We start from the raw sequence: 24,894 nt of genomic DNA, 5'->3' as shown, positions 1-24,894 counted from the left end.
AGGAAGGCAGGGTGGGGATGACGAAAGGGGTGAGCAACGAAAGGATGAGGCACAGAGATAGGGTGAGGAGGAGTGAGGAAGGGGGAGGATAGGGAGGAGGGATGGACTAGTGTGACACAGAGATGGGTGAGGTGGGGTGAGGGGCCCTGTACCGCTGCTGGCTCCTCAGATCTGGGGGCTCTCTCTCTCCCACCTCCAGACTTGTGGGGCCCAGGCTGTGGGTGGCTCTCCTTCCTATTCCAGTTCTGTCTCTTTTGCCTCCCCCAACCTTGCCTGTGCCAACACGGAGGCAGAGAGTTTAGTCACCAGCCTTTACCTGGCCCCTGCTAATGCTAAAGTGTAGGCTCGGACCTTTGAGGGTGCGGGACTGTGCCTTTAGGTGTTGGTAGCACGGACTCCACTGTTTGCCTAGTCCGTGGTTCCTGCCCTCGGTCCCATTGTCCTGGGTGTGTGGTGCTCGGTGTGGCGTGGACCGTGGCAGTGTGGTCTGGAGTCTATGCACCTTGTGAGCTTACATGCCACACTGGCACCTCATCTCCTTTGTAAATGGGGATTGGTGCTTCAGGGGGTTGTTGAGAGGGTTAATTAAGGTAACACAGGTAGTGCACTTAGTTCTGAGCTGGGCATGTAGTTTATACCCAACCAATGGTTAACTTGGTTAACTCAACCAAGTTAACCATTACTCTACATGTTCACAAATGCTGGGAGTGTGAGTGCATCTGTAAATCTGTGAGTCTGATTGGGAGTTATTTATAGTGTGGTACTGGTAATGTGATTTGTGAGTGGATCTTTGCAGTTATTTTTGTGTGGTGGTGTGCCTGATTCTGTTATATGTTGTAGGTATATGATTTTGGGTCAGTGTACATGTGTGAGTAAATGACTGTGTGGGCATGTGTCTACATGACAAAGAGTGGATGAGGTATGTGGCCGCTGACACATTGACACCACGTCTGCCAGAGTATGCACGCATCTGCGATCATGCCAGTGCCAAACGCCCCCACTCACCCTCCCTCCCTTTGGAGACGTCATAACCCTAGGTGTCCCTCATTTCCTCACCCTGAGGGAACCGGAACCCGTGGGCAGGGGTGGGGGTGGGTGCCAGTGAGGAGGTGTTTTAGACAGAGGCACATGTTCCCTCCCAGACTGTATAGGGAAGGGAGCCCCTATCCTGCTCACATCCCAAAGGCTGCAGAGGAAGTGCCCCCAGCCTGTTTTCAGTTCCCTGTCTTGTCACCATGGTAGCAGTTGCCAGGGGTTCCCATGGTTGCTAAGATCTGGGTGTGGGAGGCTGCCAGGCCCTGTTGCCAGTAGAAACAGAGAATCCTGTGGGGAAGGAAGACTACCCTCACAACTGCCAGCTCTCTGCAGTGATAGAATTGGCCCTTGGGCCACTTCTTTCCCCCATTTGTGCCTATGATATGTATGTGGTAGTACTAGTGTGTGTGTGGGAGCAGGAGCGGGGGCTTTACAGGAAACCAGGACTAGAATACTGGGATACTAGAATACTGAGGAAAAGGGGGCTCCTTGGCCTACCCATCACCATCCTTAAAGTTGGGAGGGCCTTACGAATTAGTGACTACCCCCCATCTCTACTAAATACAAAAAAAAAAAAAAAGCCAGGTGTTGTGGCGCGAACCTGTAATCTCAGCTACTCAGGAGGCTGAGGCAAGAGAATCTCTTGAACCCAGGAGGCAGAGGTTGCAGTGATCCGAGATCGCGCCACTGCACTCCAGCCTGGGTGACAGTGAGACGAGACTCCCTCTCAAAAAAAAAAAAAAAAAAAAAAAAAAAAAAAAAAAAAAAAAAAAAAAAAAAAAAAAAAAAAGAGTGACTATCTCTTTCTGTCCCCTGTCCCTCATACCTCTCCCTGGGCAGTCTCCCTGTTTGTTCTTGAGTTCTCCAGTGACTGGGTACTCATTACCTGATGCTTTCTCCTGGGCATAGGAATGCCACATTGACCCATCACCTTGGCTGCAGATGGCCTCTCTCTTGCGATCAGACTGAGCGTCTCACCTGATACATGCTTCATGCTGACACCCAGGCCCAGACTTTGGTCCCACGCTGAATCCCAACTTTGACTTCAGCCTGAGACACAACCTGGTTATTGTCCTGGTAGAGACAGTTCCCCAAATCCAGCCTCTGCCCAAACCCTCCTCCTAGACATGGCTGAGCCCTAATTTTGATTAAAAATACTTGAATTCATCTTCAGATTCAGTTCTGATCCTATACTGAACTAACTGAGCACTCCAGGATCTAACTCCCTGATATTCGCTGGTGTCTCCCTGCGTGTTCTGAACCTATGGCTGACCAGCACCAAAAGGGTTCAGAGGGGTGATGTCCTGCCTTGGGATGAGAGCGCAATGTTAGGGATAACCAGCAGAGGGCGTGCAACACCAGGTTCTAGAGGCAAGCGTCCAAGAGCCCACCTGTGAACTAAAAAAATTAAAGTTCTCGATTTTGATGCCAAAACTTTGGGTTTATGTGGGTTCTTACAGTCATGAATCTTCTCCTTCTGGCTCACCTGGGCTTAGCACTGGGTATGCACAGAATGTGCTTAACTGTTTATTGGCATCTCAGATCTCAAGAGGACTGAAGTCACCCCACCCTGAAATCAGCATTTCTGTCACATGCTTAATACAGCTCCACTGCCTTCCCTGGTAACCAGTTATGTTTGGTCCTATTGAGCAGAAATCTGCCTCTCCATAGTGTTCACATTTCATCTTAGCCCTGTCCTTGAGACCACACTGACCTCATTGGCCCATCTGCCAAACGTCACCATCTGCATCCTTCAAATCTGCTTCTCTCCAGGACCCATGCCTTCATGGGTTCATCCCCTGCCTTTCTCAGTTCTACCCACTAAGATCATGTTTGCCTGAGTGGGTTTCAGTTTGTAGTGCCCAGTTATGATTAGCTTTTTCCAGGAGAGCTGGTGCAGGGTACAAATAAGCCGACCTGCCTCCTTCCTCTGACTCTGAACTTCTTTCCACATAGGCTCAGATTACATCAGGTTTTTTTTGTGTGTGTGTGTGTTTGTTGTTTTGTTTTTCTTTTCAGACAGAGTCTTGCCCTGTTGCCTAGGCTGGAGTGCAATGGCGTGATCTTGGCTCACTGCAACCTTTGCCTCCTGGGTTCAAGCAATTCTTCTGCCTCAGCCTCCTGAGTAGCTGGAACTACAGGTGCGCACCACCACACCTGGCTAATTTTTGCATTTTTAGTAGAGACAGGGTTTCGCCATGTTGGCCAGGCTTGTCTTGAACTCCTGACCTCAGGAGATCCACCTGCTTCGGCCTCCCTAAGTGCTGGGATTACAGGCGTGAGCCAGCACACCTGGCCCACCAGTTTATTTTTTGGCAGCCACCTCATACTGTTCACCCATACCGAGTTAAGGCTCTTTTCTCACTGAGCTGCTAAATCACCTCTTGTTCATTTGTACTTGTTATAATTTTGAATGGAGAGCTGTATTCATTTTAAACAAAGATACTGGAAATAAAATAAAATTTGTTTGCAATACATTCTCAATTTTAGGACACTCTTTGGGCTTGGAAATCTCTGTACTTGATGTTCACTCAAAGGTGGGACAAGGAGGGACTGAAGGTCCTCAGCTGGCTTGGCTGTGACTTCAGCACTTTGGACAGAGGCAATCACGGTACCCACCACCCCACCACCCAGCTATGCCTGGGACTGTGGGAGGGTGGAGGTGATACACTCACAGCTTTCAGCTGGAGCAGAAATCCTTTCTACTTACCCAGTGCCTTACAGTCTGTAAAGCTCTCTCCTCTTACAAAACTCTTTCCTCAATTAACCAGCCCAGGAGGCTGACAGGACAGGGACTGTCCTACAGATTTTACAGTTGAGGAAACTGAGGTTCAGCAAAGTCAACCTCCAAGAAACCCTTAGACAGGGTGGGGTGGGAGAGAGCACTACTCCATGTTTAGCAAATTTAGCAGCCATTGATTCTCTTAAGGAATGACTCTCCCCAGGGAGAAAGAGGATATGCATTTGAACCAGAGCAGGACAGGATGGGTGGAAGTTTGTGGAAGACCCCGGCCAGTCCTGGGAGCAAGTGACAGTTGGTGGGAAGAACAGTCCTCAGGGGGTCTAAATTCCAGCCAGGACTGCTGAACTGAGGGCAGGGAAACCTTATTCATTTGGGCCCACAGATACCCAGCCTTTATGCCTCTTTTTCTGTCCCAATGCTTAGCTTTACTGAGCCTGGAGACAAGGACAAAGGGCTGGTGGGGTGTCATTAATCTGCTGTCAGTCTGGTGGACCCCATGGGAAGACTTCAGGGAGGAGAGGTGTGGGAGCCTCATGAGTGGGTGGGGTGAATTGTGCACTGGTAAGAAATCCGTGTCATGGATACAAGCCTGGTTACCTGTCTGTGTCTATTCCCAGGGTGGTGAGGGGAGATGCTGGCTTACACAGCAGTGGTTCCTTTGAGGTGAGCTTTGACAGGAAGCACAACAAAGTGGCTAAGAACATGTCCTCTGAAGGCAAACTGCCTGGTTCCCCTACTTCCTGTGTGGTTGTGTAACCTTGGGAAACATGGGCTCTCTGTTCCTCATTTTTCTCACCTGCAATAAAAATCTCATAGGGTTATTGTGAAGATTAGCGACTCTATGCAAAGCACTGCCAAGTGCATAGTAAGTGCTCAAAAAATGTTAGAGATGACTTGTACTTGGGATCCTCTCTGGTTTTGGAGGTAGAGTATTGGCCTCTGATCCACAGCCTAGAAATGCTTTCTCACCTATAGGTACTGGCTCTGTTCTCACCAGATAAAAAGGATGAATGAGGATCCCATAGTCCTCCAAATGGCATCTCCAATCTTAACTTTCCCAACCCTATCATATCACATTAAAGCAATTTGTCAAAATGGGGAGGAAACACTCAGACCAGGAGAAAATAGCCAACGAGTTTCCTTACTTTTAGCTCAGGAGGAACTTGGAAGTGTCTAAAACTGGCCCTGGGGCATGGCACAGGGGAGAGACAACACACAGCAGACAGCTTCGGAGACCTTATGACCTCATCCTCAATTTCTTTGAAAACTCTGGCTCCCCACTTCAGTGCTCCTTTTTCCACTCCGTATCTGTGCTGGATACAGAAATACCAGTATCTCTGTATCTGTATGTGTGGTGCCCCTAGCTCTACCCATCTCTTGATTTTTGGGAAGGTCAGGACCAGGAGAACTCTAGAAAGAGTCACAGCATGTTGTGTCCTTCCTGGCAGCCGCAGTTGCCCATCTTAGACCCAGGGATTGGTCAACAATGGGAAACCACACAGAAATGGCAGCTTCCCCAAACAACAAGAAACAGGAAGCTGATAGAGCATTACAATCGCTTTATTATGATTTCCACTGTGCCCAGCCTCAGGGCATCAGCTTCTTCTGGAGTGCTGTGAAGCCTGGGCCACGCAGAGGAGCATGCAGCTGTAGAGATGGGGAGACAGGTCTTGGGGACGTTCCCCTCAGCTTACTGTCAAGTTACCTTCCGCAGAAAAGCACATGAAGGCATGAGGGACCAGAGCGTGTTGGATTCCCCAGTGTTACTCAAGTGTTTCGAGTCCCTCTCACAAGCTTGGGTTTGGCTGGGGGACAGATCACAGGCCAACCCATGATGGCAGGAGGCCAATCTTCAGGGCCTTTGTATCACCATGGCTATGGAAAGGCCTAGCTACTTATAACTCAATGTTCTCAACTATGGGTTGTGCCTACCCAGTGCTATAGAAACTGGAATGTGATTGGGCTTCTTAGTCACTGGTCCAGACTAGGGCTGACTCCCTTTCCATGCTCTGGGTCACTGTGGCGTGTGGCCCAGAAGGAAAAAGCTTTTCCTTAGTGCTAGTAGAAATTCTGTAACCTGTTTGTTTTCTTTCCAAGGTTGCCAAAAATAGTGGCAGCAGAAAAGCAACAGCAGAGAAAATGCCCAGTCCCACCCCACTCCAGGGCTGAGCCATCAGGAACAGGCATGATGCGTGAATATTCTCCACTCCAGGAGATCTCGCCATTGTCTGGGTTGCAGCCAGGGGCCCAGAGAGATATCCTGGGCAAATTCAAACTAAGTGGTAGGAGAAAGTAGCAATTTTTCAGACAAGAGCTTGAAATAAGGAAAAGAAAAAAAAAAAAAAAAAAAGAAAATAGGAATTTTATTTCACTGTAAATAGAGGAGGGGTAAAAAGGGACTGTGGTGATAGGTACTGCCAGGATGTCCTGAAGTTCTGGCATCAAAACTGTTCTGCCTTTTAGGGCCACACATCTATCTGTCTTCACTCTGCTGGTCTGAAGGGAACATGGTTGCAGGATCACTAGAGCCAGCTACCAGTTCTCAGTCCTGCTTGAGTTTCTCTTGGCTCTGGGGTGGGTCTAGCTGGCCTGGGGCCCTGCCAGGCAGCTTCTGCTGACCTTCCCTCTCAACTTTTGGGCTTCCTGGCACCACTCTGACTGAAGCTGTGAAACCTGCAATGGTTGAGGTTGTGCTTTGGGCTATGAGTCCTGGGTATAACCCTGGGGTTCACTCCCCAGGGAGGTGTCCTCTTCCCAAGCAGTTTAATTCTGTGCTTTCCATAATGGTGACAGGAATAAGGGGACCCTAAGACTTGGCCACTTAAGCAATGTCAGGGTGACATCCCATAGGGAGCAGCAGGGCCAGAAAGGCCGGTATCTGCCCTGCTAGCCCCAGGTACTTGGGCTGAGGGCAAAAAAGAGGCAATGTCCTCATGGTTTCTACTGCAGCTGTCCTCAAACGAAGAGGGGCCTTTGAGGGTTAGATCAGTACCTAGAGTGAGGGGACTGCTCCATCCCTGGGATACCCTAGGGGCCCTTGCTCAAGTATTCTGCTGGGGGAAGGCTGGGCTCAGGTGAGGAAGCCAAGGAGGAGACTTGGAGTGGTTTCGTGGCCAGGGCCCCTGCTCAGCTGACCCTCAGTCCCTGCAGCTCTGCCACATCATCCAGCTGCCCCTTCATTCACATCTGAAGGTGGGCAAGAGGAATGCGAGGTGAAAACACTTAGGGCAAGTGGGCTTCAGAGGAGCCTGTCTGTAACCCAGGCCTTCCTTGGTTAGAAACACTGATCTCAATTTTGGGTAGCCAAGAAGACTGAAACATTTTCTCATACCTTATTAGAGTCAGTCGCTAATATTTGTACTTGGCAGAATTTCAGAGTCACAGTGACGGGAGGGCTTGAAAATGAAATGGGCTTCACTAGGTTTCTGAACGTTTTTAACATCTCTATACATACCGCATAGGGGCGCTGGGGATTAGAACACTGCAAAGGGAGATTCTGGACACAGGGTTGGGGCAGGGCTTCTGCAACTCTGGACTTGGGGAGCAATGGCACTTCCCCTTTGGTAAAAAGCTAGACAACTGCCTCTGGAGAGGAGGCTGTCCGCTCCTTTGTGCTTTCCTGCTTCCTGGGACTCTTGTGGGCTGGGAACTCTATTCTTTGCTGGGGGAAGTGGCCCCTGGGATCTCTGTAGCAGGCCCTCACCCAGGAAGTTTGCTCTTCTCGAATAGGGAGAAGGGTGATCCCAAATGGGCCTGCTCCTGTTGTGGAAGAACTCCGGGGCTGCTTTGCCAGGCCCTGGAATATGGCAGGCCTGACCTGGCCCACTGACTCTCCTCCCTCACCCGTAGAGAGCTAGAGACAGCAGCTCCAAAGAGGTAGGCATCACCTTGATCTGTGAAGGATCAGGGAACAAGATGGACTTCCAGTCCCTGTGACTGATGAGGCAGGAGAAAAATGCTGTTCAGCTCTCAAAGCCCAGAGCTTGTCTCTACTCAAAATGCCCTGTGAGATTGAGCAGCCCAAGGCCACTGGCACAGGAGACGATTTGCCAGGAGAGTAGGTAAGAGCCCCTGTGCTTAATGTGCTTTAATCTCAGTGCAAAACCCCAGGCCTGGCTGCTTCAGATGCAGTTCTTAGGCCCAGGAGTCCTGTGCTTTGTTTTTTTGACTAGACTGAATAATGGCCCCTCCTATGGATCAATCCTGGGGGATGGCTGAAGAGTATTTCTAAAAGCTGTGGGCCATACACCTGAGCCCAGATTTGTCTCCTGTCTGCTTCATTTCAGTCCCAAATAATACAACCCCAGCAGCTCACCACCCTGCTTCCAGCTAAAGGCGGTTCCTACAGGAGGAGACTACACAGGGCTTTCACAAAGGCCCTGGCTGCAGCTCCCTGCTTTCCTCAAAACATTCAGCACTGAGCAGTGTGTGCCTTCTTCTGTATGCACCCGATTTAGCACAAGGGCCTTGAGCAATGAAGATGTGTTTGCTTCTGCATAACTGTGCTCCACTCCCTTTTGAATAACTCTTGGTAGTCAGATCTGGCTATGCCTAAGTCATTAGGTTGGAAACAGAAGCCTAGAACATGGATCCCACGGCCAGCCAAGATGAGCCATAACACACAGACTGAAGAATTTGAATTTGATGAGTACTTAGCAAGGAGGGGCTGGGGCTTGGAGGCCAGGCTTGGTGCTCTTGTAGCAGCCTCTGATTGCCCCAAAAGGTCTTCCATGCCAGGCCCAGGCCCTAGCCTGGTGGGGAAGGACATGTGGTTAGCAGTGAGGAGAAGCAGCCACTCAAGCCGTGTCTCAGTGACAGGGAGAAGGGGAAAATTTCTCCTTCTGTAAGGCTTTCCCAGGACCTTCTCTGCAGAGCCTCTTCTTAAGCCCCAGCCTCTTATCCTCTTTGTCAGGATGGCTGAAAGAGTCCCCACTCAGGGCTCTGCAGATCTTTCTTGGGCTGTGGAAGCTGTCTACAGTGAGTTGAGCTGGAACAATGAGGAAGCATGAGCCCCGTTCTCTCTTCCTCCAGAGCGTGCTCTCGTCAGTCTCTGTGGTTGGTGACTTGGGTGAAGCATCTAACACAGAGGCTGTGGCTCCCGCCGGTGTGTTTGCTCCATTCAGGTCCCCTTGGCCCTGGGCCATGAGCTACCATCTGAAAAATAGGGGCCAAGAAGGCTCACCTTGATTTTTGACTATCCTGCTAAAGACTTTTGGACGCAGGTAACCTGACTGAGAGGTTCCTAGAATCCTGAGTCCCTGGGAGGGGCTGCCTCCCCCTCTTCCAGTCAGGATTCTCCAGGCTAGTTGCCTTCTCTGTCACCAGGAATTGGAATTTAAATAAATAAAGGGCTGAACTTCAGTGGTGATGTTTAACTCTTTTGCCAACTCAGTATAGCCGAGGTACATAATGCACACCTACTAGTAACAGCAGCTCACCGCAGAAGGGATTTTCAGGGGGGAAAGTGGGGCCCGTTGAGATCTCTAGGATCTCTAGGCAGGCATGTGAGTCTGACATGCCCCTTATTAAGAATCATTTGGCCGGAGATTTGTCTATTGGAAATTAGAACTTGCCTATAGAAGGGGTGAGTAGAGACCTTCTCCTCTATATCAGGGGCTTCACAAAGGGACTTTGGTCCTTTCTCAACCAAAAAGAACCAGGCTTCTGATGGCATGGACAGCTGGGCAGCATGTGTGCATGTGTGTAAGTGTGGTGGCAGGTCCCGTCTATGATGTGGGGCAGGGATGGTCCAGGAGAGGATGCTGCCATAGCTCCCAGGGCTTCTCCTTGTGGCAATGCATTCACTGCTTCTGTTGTGAGGGGAATGGTGATTTCAGTGCCATAAAGCTTAGTGACAAATTAAGACGCTGGCGGTGTCCCAACCCCATGAGTCTCAGTGCCAGAGGTTGGTGGGGGAAGGGAGAAAGGAGAGAGGGGAGAGGACGTCACTGTCCTCAAACTGAGCTTCTCTGCTCCATGCTATCCTGGGGGTTTCAGGTGAATGGCTGCGCTGTTGGGGCGAGCAGCCAGGATGTAGAGGACATTCTCTTGCAGGAAGGTAGGCCAGTCCACAAATCTGGAGTGGAAGCAAAGAACAGGGTCATGAGGCTGGTTTGAAGACACGTGAGCCCTGATCCTGGGGCAACATGGCTTGGGCTACACAAAACTCAGGGAAGCTTGGCTCATGCCTGACCTGGTTATGGCTGGCTGTGCTACCAAGCCAACAGACCAGCTGGCTGGTCCTATAGACTTGGGTCAAATGTGCACTCTTGGAGCCTGGTTTCTTGGGTGGGCGCTTGTTGTTTTGGAGTGGGAGTGAGTAATACCCTCTCTTACTTATGTGTTTTGTGGGGGTTCAGAGGATACAAATGGCCAGGTGAGGAGGTCCTACTCACCTGGACTCCTGCTCTGTGGGCAGCAGGGTCTTGTCCTGACTCTTGCTGCTGCTGCTGGCTGGGCTGCTATCTGCAATGGGACCCACATGGCTGATGCTGCTGGGCAGAGGACACATGGTTAGGAGTGGGATAGTGAAATGCCTGCCCCTCCCAAACTCTGGTAAGCCCAAGGCTCTGGACACGCTCATCCAGGCTCTTCTGACGTGTGGCAACACCGAGTTGAAGGTAGAGGCTGCCCCATGTCCTGGCCTGTAGGCATCACCATCTTCTACCTAATGCATAGGAGGGTCCTCTCTCGGCTGTTGGCAGGGGGAGCAGGGAGGTATGGAAGGGCCACTGGCATGGAAAAGGGAGGAGAAAAGGCTGAGTGGGGACTGGGACTGGTAAGGAGCAGACCTGACACTGCAGGAAGGAGCCTCTGGGAACTGTTTGCAAAACCAAGAGTGCTGGGCCCGGCGGCACTCTGCCTCACTGATGGTGCTCCCACTGCCCCGTGCCAGGAAGGCAGCTCTGGCTCGTTCCCGCTCCTTCACTGTCAGAAGCCTCAACAGAGAGTTCTGGGGAAGAAGAGACAAGATCTTAGAGGTGGAGATATCTTGTAAACTGCCAGGCCATAGAGAATCCTACCTCCATTACCACCTTTGCAACCTCCCTTAGAAACTGCCCAGAGCCTTTCTGGAGGCACCAACACTTCCAGTGCAGCCCAGGGCAGATCAGTCTTCCTCACAGTTTCCTCAGCCTGGGCACCAGATCATCCGTCACTGGATGGAACCTGAGCCCATTCCTGATACTGGCCCCTGCTCGGGCAGGACCCAGTGCTCCCCGACCCTGCCCAGCATGCCTCCCAGGCCCTTGTCACCCAGTATCCCAGAAACATTTGCCCCAGCTGGCCCTCACCTGGGGACGCAACTGCTGCAGAAGCAGGAGGGACTCATGGGACAAGAAGTCAGGCCACTCTATGTGGCCTCGATGTTCAGGGTCCAGGGCAGCAAACTGGCGGGCTGCCTGCTCTTCTTGCTCCTCGCTCAGGGCCCTGTCACGGTCCCCCCGCTTGGCTGCTTGGTGACGGTAGCGCAGAAAGTCCTCCAATGTCAGGGAGCAATCTGTGGGAGGCACCCCGTGCTGGCCATGCCCATCCTTCTTCAGCCTTAGGGCACTTCCATCACCTCCAGGGCACCCTCGGGGCCCCTACACCCACAGCTCTTGCTGAGTCTCTGCACCTATGGCCAGGGTTACCCAGGCTGTGACAGGGGATGGGTGACTCTGCTGGCCAACAACTCAGGAACAAGGACCCATTTACCCTCTACCCACTGAATACGGAACACTCCTTTCATGGTTCATCCTAGAAAGCATGAAGGAGAAATCTGCCCGGCCCCTCTCCATCCAAGTAGCACCACCCAACCTTACCAGGGATGACTTTACACCGCTGAAAGGTCTCCGTGAGGCTGTACATTTCTTCCTCAGTCAGCAGCAAGTTGATGTTGTCCTGAAAATAAGGAAGAGCTGAGTCGGGGGCCATACAGGCCAGTAAGAAAGGCCAGGGTCAAGGAGGCTAGAAATAGAATTTCAGCTGGAAAGCAATTCCAGGATCATCTAATCCCAGCCTCCTATTCACAATCAATGAGAGTGAGGCCCCAGAGAGGGGAAAGGACTTGGCCAGAGTTGTCTTTACTCTGGGGCAGAATCTTCCCCAGAACCCAGATGCCCTGACTCCAGCACTGAGTTCCTTTACTAAAACAGTGGTTGTCTCCTCTGAGCTAACCTGGGGATTTCTTGGAAGTGCCTTAGGAAGCTGCTGCACGGAATGAGGGCTATTGAGTAGGCAGGTTGTGAATCCCTGTCTCCATCAACCAGAGTGGCTCCATCTCCATCCCTTTTATCTACTTGGCTTCTGTGTTAGGCTGTGCTAAAAATGCATTTTAGTTCAAAAAAAGTTTAATCCTAGCTCTGCTCCAAGTGGTGCTGGCCCACTTGGATACGAAGTGGGTTGTATCACTTTAAATAACTCCAGAATGGTTTTAAAAGATGTCATCATTATAAGGCTCCTAAAGCCAAATGCGTGTTTTTGTGGTGCCACAGAAATTTTAATTCCAAAGGAGCACTGATATCTTATTTTGTTGACTTAACCATACAGTCTTCAAACTATCAAAGATCCTTTCTAGTATAAGGTTACTTTCTTCCTCTGAAATACCAGCAAAGTACAAGAGCAGATATTTCATGAGTATTCATATGTGGATCTCATAAAGAACTCAAACCATTCTTTTTCTTCCATAACACTTTTTAAAAACTAATATATAATAGTTGTATTTTTCTTTCAAACCATACTTTCAGCAAACACCTACTGAGCACCTAATATATACTGGGTGCCACAGTGGTGTGTAACACTGTGAGATGTGTTCAGTGTGGCTGGGGCTTGGAGTACGTGTGTGTGCGTGTGTGTGTGTGTGAGGGAAGGAGGAGGCCTACTATGAAGTACCTCCAGTACCCTTTATCGAGCCCCTCAAATTAGGCCTTTATTCTGAGGGCAAAAGGGAGCCACCACAGGGTTTTCAAGTGGGGAGTGCTGTGGTCAGATCTCTGGCTGCTGTGTGGAAGATGGATTAGAGGGGCAGAGTCTGGAGGTGTGGAGAGCAGTTGAGGGCTGCTGCAACAGTCCAGGCAAGAAATGATGAGCAGCTAAACTGAGACATGAAAATGAAGAAGGGAAGAGAGATTTCAGAGATATTATAGGCGGCATCAACAGGACCTGATGACTCACTGGATGTGAGGCGTGAGGGAGAATGAACTGGGATTAGTAACTGGGGCATGGTATTACTATTCACAGAGATGAGGAGTGGAGGAAGAGCAGGTTTGGGGACAAAGATGAGTTCATTTTGGGGCATGATGAGTGTGAAGTACTTGTGAGATATCAAGGTGAATAAGTGCAAGAGACAGGAAATTTAGGTCTGGACACACAAATATAGGAGTCATTAGTGTTTAGATGATGGCTGTCGATGAAGTCACCCAAAGAGGGCGCAGTGAGCAAAGAAGAGTATTAAACAACAGAACCCTGAGAAACACAGGACTGAGACAAGAAACTAACAAAGGGCATCGAGAAAGAATGTCAGAGACTAAGACTGGAAGAGAATCAGTAGAGAAGAGGGTACTGGATACCAAGCAAAGACAGCTGCAGAATGTGGGAGGTAATGTTAATGGTGGTTACATGACTGAGGTGGGATTTTATTGACTTTCTACTTTCTCTCATTTCCATATCTTATGCAATAATTCTCACAAAAATACTAAATCCTAAAGGAAAGAGAGAGGAATAAAGAAGTAATAAATACTTCAGAGAGATCAAGTAAGAAGATGCCTCAGAAAAGGTCAGTGGACTTGACAATTAGGAGGTGACTGGTGACTTTAGGAAGGGACAATTCTGCAGAATGATGGATGCAGATGTCAGATTAGATTATAGGTGGTTGAAGAACCATAGGAGATGATGAAATTCTTTTAAGAAGTTTGGCTGTGGGCCAGGTGCAATGGCTTGTGCCTGTAGTCCCAGCTACTGAGGAAGCTGAGGCAGGAGGATTGCTTAGGTCTAGGTGTTCGAGGCTGCAGTGTTACGATCGCACCATTGCACTTCAGCCAGGTGACACCATGAGACCCTGTCAAATAAAAAGAAAAAAAAAGAAAAAAAAGCAGCAGCTTCGTTGGCTGTGAAGGGAAGGAAAGAAAGGAGAGGTACTTGGAAGGAGGCTTTGTAAAAAGCCCAGTAGACCATGGTGGCAATGATGGTAGGACTGTGTCAGGAATCTGGGGAGGGAGCAGTGTGTTCCTGGAGGTTAAGGAGGTGACCCCTTCACCCCAGGCCTGTGGCAGCAGTACATGGCAAAACAGAGTGGCTGAGATGAAAGGCTGGCATCTGGAAGGGGCGACAGGCACTAGAGAAGGTCGCTGGTACAGCAGGGTCTGCTGCAGTGTACTCCAGGGGGACAGGTGTTTAAGCAGCTGAAAATAACTGTTCCATAACAAGCCACAGAGGAAGAGATATTTGTTAGAAAGTGGCACATCTCTGCTTTCGTCTAAGCAGCAGGAAGAAGAGGGGGATCAGCAGGTGCTCCTCACTCTGAAATCAATAAACAATGACGATATCTGCAAGACAACAGATCCATAAGGCAAGACTTGAACTCTATTCAGGTGTAGTGAGAAATGGATATAAATCTGGCTTTCAATGGAAACCTTAGACTCCGTCCTTCATTAAAAGTTAGAAGGCATTTATATATAATCTGCGAAGTTCTGAATCAATAGAGCTTTGTCATTTAATTCACATAATAACCACTTCAAAGAGGAAACGCCAATGCTTATGAGTCAGGTGGCAGGCTGAGTGAGGATCTGAGGCCTAGGAAGTTTTCCTGTGATAGAATCTACCCCTACTGGAAGCAGCTAGTTAGGATTTCAGGTTAGTCTTCAGATGGATACGGTGAATGACAACTATAGACTATTAGAGAAAGAACTGCTCCAAGCAGAATTACTTTTGAGTAATTAGGCCCCAGTCAATCTCCTAGCTCAGAGGTTCTCTACCGGGGGTGATTTTGCTACCTTCACACTGAGATGTATGCTACTGGCATCTAGGGGATTGAGGCCAGGGGTGCTGCTAAATATCCTACAATGCACTTGGCCCCCCAAACAAATAACTAACCAGCCCAAAATGTACTGAGGTTGAGAAACCCCATCCTAGCTCTAGGTCTCTTGTATGTACCATTGGAAAATTCTTTTTTTTTTTTTTTGAGATGGAGTCTCTGTCACCAGACTGGAGTGCAGTGACACGATTTCAGCTCACTGCAACCTCTGCCTCCCAGGTATAAGTGATTCTCCTGCCTCAGCCTCCCGAGTAGCTGGGACTACAGGCATGTGCTACCAGGCCCAGCTAATTTTTGTATTTCTAGTAGAGATGGGGTTTCACCATGTTGGCCAGGATGGTCTCAATCTCTTGACCACGTGATCCTCCCGTCTTGGTCTCCCAAAGTGCTGGGATTACAGGCGTGAGCCACCATGCCCAGCCCATTGGAAAATTCTTTAGGTCACTGCCTAAAATCAAATGTTCTAAGACTGGGCCTCCAGGAAAAGTGCCAAGTCCTCTGCTGTCCCTGCAGTCCAGACTTACACAGTAGTGGCAGCTCCAGCCTGTTTCCGTGTGGGCCATCTCCATCACCTCCGCTGTACTGTCTCCTTGGATGTAGCCCATGCGGCGCAGGCAGCCATCATGGAAAACCCTGGTGCAGACCCTGCACGGGAAGAGGCTCTCAGCTGTCCAGACCTCGCAAACATCACACATCTCATCGTTGACAACCTGCAGAAAGATGGCAGGAGGAAATAGGGATGTGAAAGCATAGGCAGCAAGATTCCAAGGCCACGAAGCACAGAGCTACCTGCATGGGGCTGAGCCTTCCCAGATTGGCCTAGAGGAACAGCTCCAACTGAAGCCATTGTTGAGGTTTTCTTTCTGGAGGACAAGAACCAGGAGGTCCTTCCAGTTGCTCATGCCTTTGTGACCATGTTTATGAACAGGGAGCTACTGGCACTTTTAGAAAGAACAATCTGTTGTGAGAGATTGTTCCAGGCATTGCAGGACATTTATCATCCCTGCTTTTCTTGGTACCAAACACCAGTAGCCACCTGGTGTTGTGACCTCCCCAAACTCCTCCCTCCCAAATTTCCTAATGCCTCCTACAGAGGGTAGTGCTATCCATGGTTGAAAACCCATAGCAGCGGGCAAGAGGGGGAGAGTCGACAGAATACCTGCCATAGCATCATTCTTTATCATCCACTGCCCCAAGCCTTTAACTAAGATGAATCCAGGATATAACAAACATTTTATTCTTATAGAAGAAATTCAAAGATTGTTTTGGACTCAGCTCCATTTTTCCAGCTTTGAGGATCACCTTATCCACATCCATTTTTCCTGTCCTGCTCCCTGATGCGCTAAGGCTTGAGGATCCTGTCCTAACTGGATACTCACAGGCCCCCTGATACGCTAAGACTTGAGGATCCTGTCCTAACTGGATACTCACAGGCTCTCTGGGCTCCAGGCAGATTTCTGGAGGTTTGTCATCATCCAGCTTCCGGGTGGGGCGGATGAAGGCAGGAGGCGTGAATCGGCTGGTCCTGTCAAACTCCTCAGGCTCCACGCCGCGCCCATCTCGGAGCCGCTCCCAGGCTGCACGGCCGGCACTTCTCTCTTCCTGGACCACCGAGGTTCCTGCTTCTGCTTCTTTGTCCTCCTGCACCTCCTGGACGGAGCCCTCTACAGTGCCACGGCGGGACCCTGGCAGCTCACCTGTGCGTCGGATGGAAGGCCTGTCCCGCAGCCCATCCTTGAAGGCAGACACAGCCAGACTCACCTTCTGCACCTGCTCCACTGTCTGCCGCTTGGACATCAACACCCCCATGGCTCTGTGGACAAAAAGCAGAGGGGCACAAATTCAGCCAATGGCTGAGGATGTCAGGCCAATCAGTTTCAACCTAAGTGGCAAGTGCTATTAAACAGTTTCTCCCTCTTCTAGAACATGGTGGGGGTGGAGACAGCACGTTAAGGATCAGAAGATGTTGGTTCTACTTCTTTCCTAAATTTTATGTATTTATGTATTTATTTTATTTATTTATTTATTAAAGATGAGGTCTTACTATGTTGCCCAGGCTGTTCTTGGACTCCTGGGCGTTAGTGATTCCCTTGGTTCAGCCTCCTGAGTAGCTGGGATCACAGGCCTACCACCTTGCCTGAATGACTTTGGTTCAATTTCTGACAAGCCTTGCAACTTTGGTTTTCCCATCTATGGAATGAGGGCTATCTCCCCAGCCCACTTCACAGGGATGTTACAAGGATAATGTAAGAAAATGGGCTTAAGGGTGCTTCATAGACTGGAAAGCACTCTATGTGCATGAAATGATATCTGTCTCCCTTCCTGTCCTAAAACCAATTTAGTCCAGGGGTCCTACACTTCTGCTACTTCTAAATGGTTGGAGACTTCAGAATCCAAATTTCTCCTCTACCCTGCAGGAAGACTCAAGGCTTAAAGCAAGCTGGTAGCAACACAGTTCAGGCCTTTTGACACAAGAAAAGCTCCTTCAGTAAGTACCATGAACAATCCATCTGGGGCTAATCCTCATCAAATGCCTACTTTTTAAGTCAATAAACTCCTAGTTTTAGAGGATTCCTGAATTAGTCAGTAAGGGAAGTCTGCCACCCATATCCATATGGTCAAGGTCACACAAACACTCCTTTGCCCCCTCTCATTAGTAACTGTGCCTCTTTGTGGGTCTGTTTATCTATTACAGACACTGGTCTATTACAAAGCTCTAAGGTACCTCTCACACTTCTAAGGTAAGGCTGCACCAATGTCACTCCCATATTTTCTGCTTTAATTCTTCTGAACTGTTCAAGAAGGGTCCATATCCTTTACAGGTTAAAAAGTAACATCATCCCTGCTCTTCTCTGCAGTACCAGAGCACAGCATTGGACAGTGAGGGCATGACAGGGCACATTGCAAAGCTGGTCTGCTATTTCCTAGCCTGAGGAGACTTTGTAGAAGTCAGCTGGGGAATGGTTTTTCTAAGTAAAGTGGAGCAGAGTCCATTTTAGCCTTGCTCTCAATCCATTCTAATCAAGGCTTATTGAACAGTATTATGTGCAAGGCACTAACTGCTCATCATAGGAAACAGAAGACAGGAGAACAGTCTCACCACTCAAGCTACTTAATATTAGAAACCAAAGAAGTTAAAGTGCTGAGAGTACCTAAAGGACGCCGAGACCCACCACACTGCTGGTGGACCAAGTGGACCCTGAAGGATGCATAGGCGGTTATGCTCAGTTTGTTTGGGGAAAAAGGTGACAGCAGGTAGGAGGAGAGGTAGGGCCAATTCGAAGGTTACTATTAATATCATAGTCCAGGCAAGAGGTAGAGGGTTTAAACGGAAATGATGACAGCAGGAATAATAATGACAGAGTGTATCTGTTACCATAGAAATAGAATGAGGGAAATCTAGGAATAAATTGATAATTGATTGGATGAAGAACAAAGGGAAAGAGGGCAGTTTTTTTGTTTTGTGTTTGTTTTGTTTGTTTGAGACAGAGTCTTGCTCTGTTGCCCAGGCTGGAGTGCAGTGTCATGATCTTGGCTCACTGCAACCTCCGCCTCCCCTGCCTTAGCCTCCTGAGTAGCTGGGACTACAGGCGCGTACCACCACGCCCGGCTAATTTTTTGTATTTTTAGTAGAGATGGGGTTTCACCGTGTTAGCCGGGATGGTCTCGATCTCCTGACCTCATGATCCGCCCGCCTCAGCCTCCCAAAGTGCTGGGATTACAGGCGTGAGCCACCGCGCCCGGAAAAAGAGGGCAGTTTTAAATGGACTAACTAGAAGAATGGTAGTGCCACTTACAGAAATTGGAAATAAAAGGTATAATTAAATTGGATTTTATACATGCTGAATTAAAGATGTCCCTGGAACATTCAGGTGTCATGTTACCCCCTGATTAAAACTTTCAGTGCTTCCTACAGTTTTCAGGAGAAGTCCCCACAATCAGTCTCTTTACTGTGGCCTGTGAGGCCCTGCAGGTCTGGCCTTCCTTCTTTACTCTGTGTCCCAATCATAATGGCCTTATTTCAGTCTTTATTTGCTATACTCTCTCCGTCTGGAGGAAGTTTGAACATTCCTCCCCACCTGACTACTGCCTATTCATCTACCAGAGCTTAGCTCAAGTCTCACTTCCTCGGGGAAGTCACTGCTGACTCCAGTCCAGGTCGGAGTGCTCACAGCACCATGCCCTTCTGCTCTGGGCACTTACCTTTGTCATTACATATTCAATAGGATGATTACTGATCAATGTCAGTTTCCCCATTAGACTGTTTTATCCCACACAGTCCTTATCTCCATTGCCTAGCAATGTGTCTGTTAAGCATCTAACAGAATAGATTCTTAATAAACATTTTCCAATTAGCTAATTAATTGTGGAGAATTCTTTTTGCTTTAAAAAATGAAATCTTACTACATGTACTATCTGATGACAGCCCCATCTTCTTTTCGGAAACACTGCTTGTATGTGCCACAGTGATGTGAACTCCTACCCTGCTCAGGTGCTTGCCTTGCCACTACTGCTACCAAGGAAATTAATATTCTTGAATTTATAAACTGATTGACAGAAGAGGAAAGAACCACCTCCCTGACTCCATTTATAAATTTATTTGTAAAACTGAAGTATGTGACTAAGGAACATTGACTTTAAATACTTAATACTGCCTTAAAGGGCAGTGGCACAGGAGATTTATTGAAGAAAGATTTATTGAGCAAATTCAGGAAATCATTTAGGTTATTCATGCCTCAGTGGACAACTAATAATAAATTGTAATTAAAAGGAAAATATCTTAATCCCCAAATAAATCCATAAAAAATTGTGATTCAGGAATCATTTTTTTCCATCAGCTAGAAACAAATATTAAACAATAGGGAAATAAATTATGTACCTACCATGAAAGACTAAACAACCTGGAAAACACTGACGTAGAAGTATATTTATTGGTGGGAAAGATACTCAAAATATGCAAACATATTCACAAAATAGCAAGTTACAAAAATGCTCATGCTATGATATAAATTTTGTACTGTATGTACTTTTAATCTTTTTGTAATCTGTATTTTCCAGTTTTCCCACATGGTACCTTAATTAGATAATAAAGAAAATCTTAGGGTTGGCAACTTGGCGACTTGCTTTTGTTTTGGGTCCCCTGTTCTGTGATTCAGAACCTATTGTTAGTTGCTTTGGGCTTTAGTTCTCTGTCTGTTGATGAGTGTATTTGGAACATACGGTCTAAAGCATTCAGAATGCTCATGTTGTTTTTCATCTTCTTTTAAAAGTTCATATGACCTAATGAGGGAATCTAGCCAGGGTGGGGTGGGGATGGAGAGAAGAGTATGTATATGTTAAATTTTTTGCTGAGGCTTTGGACCCAGGGGGTTCTTGAAGCGACAGGGCTGGGCCTTGTAGTCCCCACATGCTGCTCAAATGCCTCATGGGCAACAGCGTGTTCGATGGCTGGGTGGGATGCAACTCCCTAACTCACAGTGAGAGAGGCACCCCAAGAGAGAAAATACAAAACTGACAGATAATTCTTCACATTTTTATTTGAGCATATTTTTATTATGAGCATTTACATTTGCAGACCACTATATTTTCCTCAGAAACCCCAAGGTATGTTTCTCAAAACTTTCAACTGTGGCTCAGAATAAGAAATAGATTTTATGTGATAACCCTGTAGACACAAGTGAAAATTTTGTGGAGGCTGGGCGCGGTGGCTCAAGCGTGTAATCCCAGCACTTTGGGAGGCCGAGACGGGCGGATCACGAGGTCAGGAGATCAAGACCATCCTGGCTAACTTGGTGAAACCCCGTCTCTACTAAAAAATACAAAAAAACTAGCTGGGCGAGGTGGCGGGCGCCTGTAGTCCCAGCTACTCGGGAGGCTGAGGCAGGAGAATGGTGTAAACCCGGGAGGAGGAGCTTGCAGTGAGCTGAGATCCGGCCACTGCACTCCAGCCTGGGTGACAGAGCAAGACTCCATCTCAAAAAAAAAAAAAAAAAAAAAAAAAAAAAAATTTGTGGAACAATCATACTTTTACTACATGTGATGCTCCCTGATATTTTCTATCCTATCCTATTTCATTAAAACAACCCTGATAGTGACTCTCTGAATGATTTCATGACCTACTAATGGATTTAAATCTGCAATTTGAAGAACGCGCCTCTAAAAGACAAGGATATAAGGAAAGTGCTGCCCTTAACTGATGTTGTGCAAGATGAACAGTGTATTCAAGCTTCTCTTAAGAGTCTGTGTGGTTGGAAGATCCACCAGAGATGGACAGCTACTAATACACCTCTGACTAAAGAAAACCTATTGTATCCAAGAGGCTGATGCTCTTTCACCTGTGGGCGTATGTATAAAACAAAATTAGCTAGGCATAGTGGCACATGCCTGTAATCCCAGCTACATGGGCAGCTGAGGTAGGAGAACTGCTTGCAGGGCCCAGGAATTCAAAACCAGCCTGGGCAACATAGCAAGACCTCATCACATTAAAAAAAAAAAGATTGATTGATTGGGGCATTCTTTTTACAATGATTAAAAAGATGGAAACAAATCGGGCATGGTGGCTTGTTCCTATAATCCCCGCTACTCGGGAGGCTGAAGCAGGAGGATTGCTTGAGACCAGGAGTTTGGGTCTGTCATGTGCCATGACTGTGCCTGTGAATAGCCACTGCACTGAAACCTGGCCAACACAGTGAGACCCTGTCTCTTAAAAAAGAAAAAAGGTGGAGACAACCTCAATAGGGAAATTACTGAATAACTTGTGATATATTCATGCTATTAAAAAAGAGAAAAAATGATTTAATTATTTATTTTGAGACAGCGGCGAGGGGGTCTCGCCATATTACACAGGCTAGTCTCCAACTCCTGCACTCAAGCAATCCTCTCACATAGCTGGGACTACAGGTCGTGCTAATTTTTGAAAAATTTCAAGCAATCCTCTCACATAGCTGGGACTACAGGTCGTGCTAATTTTTGAAAAGTTTTTAAAGAGACAGGGTCTTGCTATGTTGCCCAGACTTGTTGATAACTCTGGGGCTCAAGTGATTCCCCACCTCAGCCTCCCAAGTAGCTAGGATTATAGGTTCCAGCCAGAGCACCCAGCTTGATTTAATTTTTTAAACATAACAACCAGAGCAATGATTCTCAAATGGTGAATTGGCTGGATCCTGCAGCAGGTGGGAGGTATATATCAGAAACACCAGGAGGAGGGGAGAAATAAGTGAGTTTCCAGAGCTTATCAATTATATATTTATATTTGGAAAACAAACACTAAAAACCATCTCTGCTTTGTGTGTGTGTGTGTGTGTGTGTGTGTGTGTGTGTGTGTGTGTGTGACATAGACTACAAAACAGTGAGTTTGACAGTATCTTCTTGGCTCTTAGGGCTATATAGAAGGTACTAACTCTCCAAATAGTTGGAGGCAGCCTCCTCCCAAAAGTTGTATCAGAAGTTTTAGGGAACAATCAAGAGACTTTCATGTTTATCAGAAGGAAGGCATACACTGGAAAAAAATAGTTGAGAAACACTTATTTGCAGATCTGGAAAAAACATACTAAATTCACATTTTCAAGAATGATTCATTAGAGGAAAACCAATGGTATGCATTTGTTTTTGGCTTTTTCAGATGTTTTAATAAAAGTTATTGAACAAAGACCAGTTAGTTAGGAAGTTACTCTATAAGTGAACTTACTCATTCACAGTGAATCAGCAAATTAACCACAGACACCTCCCAACACACTGTAGATCCGCTATAACCCATTATTAACTGTAGGGATACCATTATTCTTTATAAGGATGCCAAGAATAGCTATGAAGCTATCTCCATGGCCAATTATGTCATTGCAATGGTTTTGGGAGTTTATCCTTAAAGCAATTTCTATGAAGACTGAAGCTGACATCTACTAGCAAAACAAACATAAAACAAACACTTTCCAGTCCTGACCACAGGCTCTTGGAGCGCTGCTATTCCTTTTACCTGAGATGGTTCAAGCTTGTAGACCATTTTATGCCTGTAAGGGCAGAAATGCAAAGTAGAACTATTCACAGTAAACCATCAAAATCCAAACAAGACCACCAAGTCATTTTGAATTGACATGGCTTTGACATTGACAGTAAACTGTGAGGACACAACAGAATTCAGCTTTAAAAGCGAGTCTAAAACTCTTAATACTTAATGGAGAGGATCAAAACTGTATACAAAGGACACTTTGATTAAAAGTGTGTTCTGAAATATCTAAGATGTGCACCTGGGGTGTTTGAGAACTTAACAAAATCAGCTCAAATTTTTAGAGAAACAAGTGGTAGTGATTGGTGCCAGGTAAAAACAAATGGCTGTGGAGAAAACCTGCCCTCTCCTGTGCTGGAAGAAGTCCTAGGAAAAAGAGAGAGTTAAAAGGAAATCAAGTTGCAAAGATCCCACAAATTATACCTAATGATTACTTCTTTGACTGGTGGGTGGGACTGGGGGTTTCTGCCTCCCCAAAAATGATGAAAAGAGGCCAAAAAGATATTGTCCCAAGAATTATGTGGCTGTCAGGGAATTTGTGATATCTAGGGAAGACTTGGAAAAAAACTCGGGGAGAGGAGCAGGTGATGGTAAATAACAGCAGGACAAGAAGGTGGAAGAGGGCCGTCTGACTTCATGAACTGGAAGAAATGAAAACAGCAACAAGTAGAATCTGTCTTGGGTAAGAGCAGCCTGTCTAGATGTGTTTGTCAGGCAGTAAGACATATGTGGGCAGCTTGGAATGTTTGCAAGACACACCCATTTTCTGCAGAGCACCTGCTTAGAATTCAGCGGGATTAGTTATAAGGGCAAAATGGTGGGAGTAAGAGGAGGAGGGGCTGCTCCACAGCAGGAGCTGATAGAGAAATAAGGAAGGGGAAGGCAGCTGGGGAGCCTCTATTTCCCAGCACTCTTTATAAAGATTCAGAGCTGTGGAGAGCCTGAAGGGCAATACTCCTAATAGGCAGGAGTTTCCTCGTGCAGCCTGTTAAATATAAAGTACATTTACTGATTTTCTCTTCTTAAAATTTATGTTTTCAGATCGGGGGTGGTTCTAGGGTCTCACTGTGTTACCCAGGCTGGCCTCAAACTCCTGGGCTCAAGTGATTCTCCTGCCTCAGCCTCCTGAGTAGCTGGTCCAATCTGATTCTTGGTATGGGAATGGAGGCTGTATAAAAGGCCCACAAGCAAGTAAAAGTGGCTGCCTGGAGGTTAGGGCTTCCCTAGGAAGGAACAAGGCAAAGAAAACCTCTGAGTGAGGAGAAAGGGAAAGACAACCAAAGAGAATGGGTTGAGCAAGCGGAGTAAAGGAATCTGTGCTTCACTGAGATCAGGAGGGAGAAAAGTAGAGATGGTTCTTACTACCTTCCACAGAGCATGTGACACTCACTTTTAATCAAAGCTTCTTTTGAATACAGGTTTGATCCTCTCCATTAAGCATTAAGGGTTTTAGCCTCTTAAATCTTTGTTGAATGAATGATGCAGAGATGACTGGGCAAGATAAACAATTTATTTAAGATCATAGTGTCTTTTCTCTTTATCAAATTGGCCAGAGAGACTAATCAGACCAAATCTCCAAAACTCAATTCTAGAAACTGTGCAGTCACCAGCTCACATCATCACATCTACTCTATTTCCCAAGAGGTGGCACCTGGACAGTGAGTCAGGGCTAGCAGGGATGAAAACATGAGGGTGATTTTTCTCTGACTACAGAGGAGAGCTAAGAAATTCTGCAATTTAGCCGGTTTCTACAATCACAATGGTAAGAAAAGAGAAGCCAGTATTACCAAGGTCAACAGTCCCCTGCATTTATGCTGTGTCCTGTGGACTATGGTGAGGCCGACAGAGGGCAGTTGCCTTAAGGACACAAGTAGAAAGTGTGAAAATGTACTTCCTTTGTCCTGGGTTTGAAATTTAGCATGAGCAGTATCTGCACATACAAGTGAAAACTTTCAAGATGGTCAACAATTGGCTCCTGGAAGCATGTGCCCAAAGGACTGGGAGCCTTAGGAAAAGCCACATGCCTAACACAGAAGGTGACCAGCTGCAAGATTGTGGAAAATCAACAGAACCAGGGTCTAAAAAAAAAAAAAAAAAAAAAAA

General features: G+C 47.3%; 1 protein-coding gene and 1 long non-coding RNA gene across 3 annotated transcripts in view; one reads left to right on the top strand and one right to left on the bottom strand.

Moving 5' to 3' along the window:
* Window positions 1–2,461, top strand: part of LOC108524482 (uncharacterized) — a 4,201-nt gene extending 1,740 nt beyond the window's left edge. The window contains exon 2 of the long non-coding RNA XR_001884060.1: window positions 1,945–2,461. This is a non-coding gene — a long non-coding RNA (uncharacterized LOC108524482). The remainder of the gene's footprint in view (window positions 1–1,944) is intronic.
* Window positions 2,462–5,322: 2,861 nt separating this feature from the next.
* PHF24 (PHD finger protein 24) overlaps window positions 5,323–24,894 on the bottom strand; it is a 34,481-nt gene continuing 14,909 nt past the window's right edge. For both annotated transcript variants that reach the window (XM_017865596.1, XM_017865595.1), the window contains exons 2-8: window positions 16,221–16,602; window positions 15,314–15,499; window positions 11,581–11,659; window positions 11,071–11,276; window positions 10,570–10,730; window positions 10,174–10,269; window positions 5,323–9,854 (exon numbers count right to left, since the gene is read on the bottom strand). In XM_017865596.1, the coding sequence (XP_017721085.1) occupies window positions 9,758–9,854; window positions 10,174–10,269; window positions 10,570–10,730; window positions 11,071–11,276; window positions 11,581–11,659; window positions 15,314–15,499; window positions 16,221–16,598 (1,203 nt within the window). In that variant the 5' untranslated portion in view covers window positions 16,599–16,602 and the 3' untranslated portion in view covers window positions 5,323–9,757. The remainder of the gene's footprint in view (window positions 9,855–10,173; window positions 10,270–10,569; window positions 10,731–11,070; window positions 11,277–11,580; window positions 11,660–15,313; window positions 15,500–16,220; window positions 16,603–24,894) is intronic.

This window comes from Rhinopithecus bieti, unplaced genomic scaffold (assembly GCF_001698545.2).
Source record: "Rhinopithecus bieti isolate Rb0 unplaced genomic scaffold, ASM169854v2 scaffold_82876, whole genome shotgun sequence".
NCBI classification, from domain to species: domain Eukaryota; kingdom Metazoa; phylum Chordata; class Mammalia; order Primates; family Cercopithecidae; genus Rhinopithecus; species Rhinopithecus bieti.
The sequence above is the reverse complement of the archived record's forward strand: the minus strand, read 5'-3'. Positions and strand labels throughout refer to the sequence as shown.